Consider the following 6,363-nt stretch of genomic DNA (forward strand, 5'->3'; position numbering starts at 1 on the left):
TTAAAATATAATAATGATCATAGCTGAGATTACACTCGCTTCGGTTTGACAGGAGTTGCATCATATATAGAAAAAGTTATCACCTTCAACTTAAAAGTTAAGGTTAAAAGGTGGCACACTTTTAAAATACTTGGTGGCCAAGGAAAGGTATATAGGAAAAGTTGTAAACCATGTGTACGTTCCCATAACTTTTAACGTGAGGCCACGTGAGAGGGTACATTGGTGAAATCCTATAAATCGGGAAAGATAAAAAAAAAAAAGAAAAAGAAAAGGGGGGAAAGCTACAACGCCCATCCCGTACTATTTTGAGTATTCAAAGCACAGCTGAAATATTAGGATCTGAAATCTGATACTGCCCACGTACAGTTAAAGTAGCTTTCAGGCGTTTCTATCCAGCTGTGGAAAACTATACTGTCATCAGGTATAACAACAGATCAAACCCCTGTCCCCATGTCAACTTTTTTTCACGTAAAGCCAGAAAAATAACCCCGATCAACACTTTCCAGCTGCCAGTCTCTCATAGAGGCCACCCACAGGGGCCAGGCAGGCTCATGCAAATCTTATTTTTTTACAGGAGTCACCTCCACGCACAGCCCTGTAGAGCTGTTTGCTTTTTTCCATCTCCCTTCCCCACCCCCCACCCCGCCCCCGCGCCGTTCACCATCAGCAGAGAAAAACCATAGGCTGTATTTTCCACAGCTGGATAGACGTATACAAAACAGCAGGATGGTTCTAGATCATTCTTTTTTTTAAAAAAAGCTATCTGTGTTAAGATTGCAAAACATAACAGATAGCTCCCACAAATTAGGTCAAATGACGGATCGACGTGTAACATCTATGAGGTCAAATTCCAGTTTAGGATAAAGTGCCTAGATACACATTTATACAACAGACCATAATGGGTTGAATTCTTTACACACGTCTCTATGGGCATGGAAAACAGACTGCCTGCCTGTGTACATTACATAAGAGAAACCAGTTGGATCTGAGTCATAGCTACTCCAATTAAAAAAAAAAAAAAAAAAAGAAAGAAACAAACTGGTTAATCATGCAAGTCTGTCGGCCATGTAACAATGACTTGGAAAATGAATCTGCACAGCATTAATAAGTGCACTCATTAAAAACACTACGAGAAAGACTGTATTTGGCGCAGTATCTGGTTTTTCAAGTGTTAATAACCCGACCATTAGAAAAAAAAATTTTTTTTTTTTGAGCACTTTTCAAAAGACAAAAATACGTAACTGAAAGATAACCCCAAGTGGGTAACAACCTGTTTTCAAATGCAAGTAAAAAGCCGGGCTGTGAACGCTACACCACGTTACGTTGTAAATAGACCTTGAAAACGATGATTCAGCCTGATGTTAGGGCCACGTGACACACACCTGAACATCAAAAGGCTCAGCATCGGGCTCCTGTGGCTGGGCTAACAGCACAGAGAGAAAAACCAGCGTCGCTCGGAGACAACTACGTCTACCATCCTGGATGATGTATCGGTTTAAAAAAATCATTTCACTGATGCAAAGTAGTGATCAAAAGGAATTAGTTTACAAAAGGCTTCTGAGAGGCGTTGGAGAGGTGGGGCCCGTTACGGAAAACCTTTTAATGTCCACTAGTTTATCCTCCCCCTCTCCCCAGAAGAACTGTCTTCTTCACTCCACAGGTCAGAGGAAATGACAGGGCCCCCCACCCCCCACCCCGCGGGGCTGTCACCGACACGGCCCCGGGCAGTCCCGGCAGCCAGCACCCTGGGCTGTGGCTCCGTCTGCACCATGACTGCATTCAGCACTTGCACGAGACAGGGTGTGGGTGACGCGATCCACAACAACAGCGCTACAGGTTCAACGATAAAACAAAAACAAAACACGGAACAGAAACGAAACCAACCCCACCATCCATCTCCAAGTTCACCGGGACCGGAATCTCTCCGGCAGCTCTTTCCAAAGGCAACGGCACGGGCAGCAACAGAGCTCGGGGTGTTTACGGGGAGGCAGCACCAGGCCCCGGTGGAAGGTGGCAGTGCCATCTGCACACCGCCGTCCCCGCCTTCCGTCCCCCGGCTGTGTGTTATGTAACCGACGACATTCGAATCTTACAACTGATTCAGCAAGCAGTGGTCAACGTTGCCTTCAACATCAAGAATTCTCCCTCTAAACCACACCGTCCCCCCAAAATCTCTCAGCAGCGACGCCCAGGCGGTCCTCAGTGCCCCAGCCACTCAACTTGAAGAGCAAAACAAAGACAGACTCACAATCTATCCTCCCGTTCCTGTGCGGGGGACAGTGTTTTGGGGGTGCACTCGGTCAGGTTGCCCAGTGGTGTGCCCACTTCACAACGGTGCCCCTGCCAACTCACTCCCTTCCTTTCCTTCTCCACCAGTTGGCCTCCAGCCCGAGACCGGAGCCAGCAACAAGGAATGACAGACAGTAAGGCGATCTTACGACGTCAGAAAATGTATTTGGCTTTTTTTTTTCTTTTTAAAGTAAGTGCATTACAAATACGGCTAGAAGCAGCTCGCGGGGTTTGCCAAGTGCTCTAAAAAGCAGCGCAAGTCACAGCCTACACGGAACGGTAACTGTCACCAGGATAATAAAGCACAGAGAGGCTAATAACGTTAACAAAAGGAGAAAATGCCTTGATAAGTACATACCTGTCGTTGTCAAAAAAAAAAAATATATAGAAACACAATGTATTCAAAAAAAAAAAAATCAAAATTATACACCCATGTTTATGAAGTCTACATTTCCCTTGTCTTGGATATATATATATGTATATATATATATATGGAGATATATATACAGTTCAAGCAGTTTTCGTTAAGGGTAACGACCGGGTTTTTCCGAAACCGGGGAGTCACGAGTCTCTCTCCTTTTTCACTTTCACGTCCCCGGCCAGGATGGTGGCGATCTCCCCTTGCATGAAGGCCCAGGGGACGTTGGAGCCCACCAGGGGGCACTTCTCCCCGCTGGGGCAGTACACCTCCCCGCTGGCCCCCTGCTGCTTGATGCTCTGTCTGGAGCAAGGGAAGCAGAACTTGTGGGAAGGGACCGAGGGGCACTGCACAAAGTGGGTGTCCTCCAGGCGCTCGTGGCAGAGGGTGCAGCAGAGGGGGGCGCTGGCCGCCAGGGAGGAGTCCGGGAGGCTGGCGGGGTGCACGGGCTCCAGTCCTCCGGCGCCGCCGGCCCCCGGGCCCCCAGCCTCCCGGGGGCCCAGCCTTCTCTGGTTCATGGAGGACGGGGAGGGCGGGCTGCCGCTGTTCCTCCTGGTGGTGGAGTGAACCTGGCTGGCCTCTTTGGAGGCGTGGCTGCCCCCCGCATTGTCTGCCACCAGGATCAGGGCTGCCATGGGGGACTGGCCGTTCTGGGCAGCTTCGGGCGGCGTGGTGGTGCGGTTGGAATGCGGCGAGGCTGTGGGCGGCGGCGGAGACACGAAGGAGGATGTGGCGTTCAGGGGGATCTTGAGCCCCTCCGTGGACGTGGACAGCCACGGCTGGGCCTCTCCGTTGATCTTCGGGGGCCCGACTTCTCCTTCTGGCTCCGGAGAAGGCCTCCTTTTCCTCGCCGTTCTTGCCACTGAAAACAACAAGCAAATAATGGGGGGTGGGGGGGGGGGGGAAGAGAGAGAAAAAAAATACATGAACACACACCGAAAAGGATCTTTTTCTAACCGACACAAAGCTCACCAAAGCACCTCTACCCTGGGGGAAAGCCTGCAGCTTAAAAAAAAACCCATGTCAGTTTCAAATGCACGTGCAACTCCACACACACATTGTCCGCGGGGCTGGTCCGTGGCAGTTCCTTTTAAAAAGCCACAGAAACCGGCCCCTGGATGCCTGCCTGTTTTTGCACAGGGCACGCCTGTCCTCGGTTTGACCTGTTGCCCGGGGGGATGTGGAGGCCCCCCCCGCCCCCCCTTCCCCGGTGTAAAGGGTGCCTGGGGGCCCGGCTGCTCCCGTCCCAGAAGGCGCTGGGGAAGGAAACCCTGGGTCCGGCCCGGCGGCCCGGCCTGACTCATGTCGGTGGTGCTGCTGCAGCACAGGCACACGCCGCCGAGCGGAGCGCCGGTTCCGCCCGCCCGGGGCGAGCAGGAAGTGGGCCGTGTGTTGTTCCTGGGCCCAGGCAGGGGCAGATGTGAATGCAAAGAACCGCCCCCCTCCCCGGCGCCGCGGCCCTGGGTCCCCTTCCCCCCCCCCCGCCCCCCACCACCGGGGTCCCTCTCCCCCACGGCCGCCCCTACCTGCTTTAGACCCGTTGGCCCCGTTGGCCTCGAACCCCAGCAACCTGCCTGCGCTCAGCGGCGGCTCCTTCTTGAACTTGCTCTCGAAGGCGCCCGCGTGGCCGTGCTGGTGCAGCGCCAGCAGCGTGTCCCGCACCGTCTTGGGCCGCGTGACCCAGTCCTGCTGCTCCCCGGGCGCGCGGCCCTTGCCGCCCGCGGCCTCGGCGCCCAGCTCGGCGGATCCGGCGGCGGGGGCCAGGCCGTCGGCCGGGCCGCGGTGCGCGGGCGGCGCCTTCTCCTTGGCGGCGGCGGCGGCGGCCACCGCCTCGCGCGGCTCGTGCTCCGTGACCGCGCAGCCGGACACGGACGCGGGCCGCTTGTGCACGCCCAGCTCGGCGGGCGGCGCGGAGCCCAGGCCGGCGGTGGGCCCCGACACGGCGACCAGCGAGGCGGCGGCGCGGCCCCCGAGCCCCAGCGCGGCCGAGCCGTTCATGAGCGGCACCAGCGTGGGCGGCACGGCGTGGCCGCGGCGCGGGGTCGGGCTCTGGCGGTTCAGCTCCGGGGGCTCCTCCAGCTTGGAGAAGCCGTTGGGCACCAGGATGCCGTTCACGGGCGGCGGCTGCGGCGTCGGGGTCGGCGCCAGGCCCGCGGCCGAGCGGGAGCCGCCGAAGTCGGGGCCGAGGCGCGGGGGGCGCTCGGCGGCCAGCGGGTAGCGCTCCAGCGCCTGCGGGGCGCGCGGGGCCGCCTCGGGGCCGAGCTGCGGCGGCTGCAGCAGCAGGTCCTTGGCCGAGAGCGGCGGCGGCTTGGCGGCCGCGGCGGCGGCGCCGGGCGGGGAGCGGCCCTCGGGGAAGCAGCCGTGCGCCCGCTTCAGCTGCCGCGCCGTCTCGATGACGAACTCGACGCGGTCGGCGCCCTCGTAGTTGACGCAGCCGCGGCACACGGGCTCCGTGAAGTCCCAGATCATGGCCCAGGGCATGCGGGGCAGGTCACACAGGTAGCAGGACTGGCGCCGGGACGCGGCCGCCACCGCCACCGCCGCGGCCATGTCCGCGCCGCCCGCCGGGGAGGGGGCGCTGCCGCTCGCCGCCGGCCCCGCGCGCGCCCTCCGGCCCCCCCAACCCCGCGGCTCCCCCACCAGCGGCGGCGGCGGCCGCAGGGGCGGCGGCGGAGGCAGAGCCCGCGCGGGATCGGCGCCCGCGCAGCGCCCCCGCGGCACGAGGGGCGGCGGGCGCGGGGCGAGGGGCTGCAGGCGCGGCAGCACGGCCCCCCGGCGGGCGCGGGCGGGCGGCGGGCGCGGCGGCGGCGGCGGCGGGGGCTCGGCCGAGACGGCGGGCCTCCAGACCGGAGCGAAGACGGGCCGCGCGGGCGCGGACGAGCGCAGCAGGTCGCGGCGGCGGCGGGCGCGGAGTGCGGGGAGGCCGGGGGGCGGGGGCCGGGGGCCGGCCGCGGGGGCAGGCTCAGCCCGAGCGGCGAGGCATGCCGCGCCGAGGAGGAGGCGGGCAGACGGTGCGGGCCCCGGTCGCTGCGCTGCTCCCTCCGCTCCGGGCGTCGCCGCTCTCTAGCGCGCGCTCAGCGCTCTGCCCGCCGCTGCGCCGCCGCCGGGGCTGCCGAGCTGCCGCCGCGCCGCTCCACTTCTACGGGCTCGATTCTTCGACAGCCCTGCACGGCGCCTGCGCGGCCCCCTCCCCTCTCCCCGCGCGCGCGCGCGCCCGCCCGCCCGCCTTGCCTCGCGCGCCCCCGCGCCCGCCCCGCCCCGCCCCCGCGCGCAGACCGAGTGCCGCGGGGAGAGCCCGCTCCGCGCGGGCTGCGTGTCTCCAGCCGCCGCCGCCAGCCTCGATCACGCAGTAGGGACGCCCTCCCCTCCCGGCCTGTTTGGGGAAAATCATGCTAATCATCCCGTGTTTTAAAAGGGAGGCCACTCTGCGCCTTGGTTGTCAGGAGGCAGCGTGGTTCCCGGGTGTTCGGAGTTGCATTTGGACTGCTGGGTGGTGCTTTACACTCGCGTGTGCCTCGGGGGTTTGGGGGACACACCGCCGAGCCCCAAGTTTTCCTAACACAGGAGAACGTCCCCCAGCCTGGGGCCTTCGGGAGGCGGAGGCGCAGGACGACCTCTCCGTCCACCCGCTTCCCCGGCGCGGTCCTCGCGGCGCC

At 61.1% G+C, this 6,363-nt stretch overlaps 1 protein-coding gene across 2 annotated transcripts; it reads right to left on the bottom strand.

Moving 5' to 3' along the window:
* Positions 1–2,434: 2,434 nt before the first annotated feature.
* IRF2BP2 (interferon regulatory factor 2 binding protein 2) lies at positions 2,435–5,891 on the bottom strand. Of its 2 annotated transcripts, none has more exons than XM_054712942.1 (2): positions 4,282–5,891; positions 2,435–3,569 (listed from the first exon to the last, which is right to left on the bottom strand). In XM_054712942.1, the coding sequence occupies exons 1-2, from the start codon at positions 5,255–5,257 to the stop codon at positions 2,851–2,853; spliced, it is 1,695 nt and encodes a 564-aa protein (XP_054568917.1). In that variant the 5' UTR covers positions 5,258–5,891; the 3' UTR covers positions 2,435–2,850. The 2 variants fall into 2 exon arrangements, with proteins under 2 accessions (XP_054568917.1, XP_008148090.2); XM_008149868.3 differs by having other exon boundaries at positions 4,234–5,891.
* Between the last annotated feature and the right edge of the window lie 472 nt (positions 5,892–6,363).

This window comes from Eptesicus fuscus, chromosome 24, assembly GCF_027574615.1.
Source record: "Eptesicus fuscus isolate TK198812 chromosome 24, DD_ASM_mEF_20220401, whole genome shotgun sequence".
NCBI classification, from domain to species: domain Eukaryota; kingdom Metazoa; phylum Chordata; class Mammalia; order Chiroptera; family Vespertilionidae; genus Eptesicus; species Eptesicus fuscus.

Excerpts from the sequence above, each read along its gene's own strand:
- IRF2BP2 (XM_008149868.3), bottom strand. The coding sequence starts at position 5,257 with ATGGCCGCGGCGGTGGCGGTGGCGGCCGCGTCCCGGCGCCAGTCCTGC. Across the intron at positions 3,570-4,233 it reads GGCCAACGGGTCTAAAGCAG|TGGCAAGAACGGCGAGGAAA; the intron begins GTAGGGGCGGCC and ends TGTTGTTTTCAG.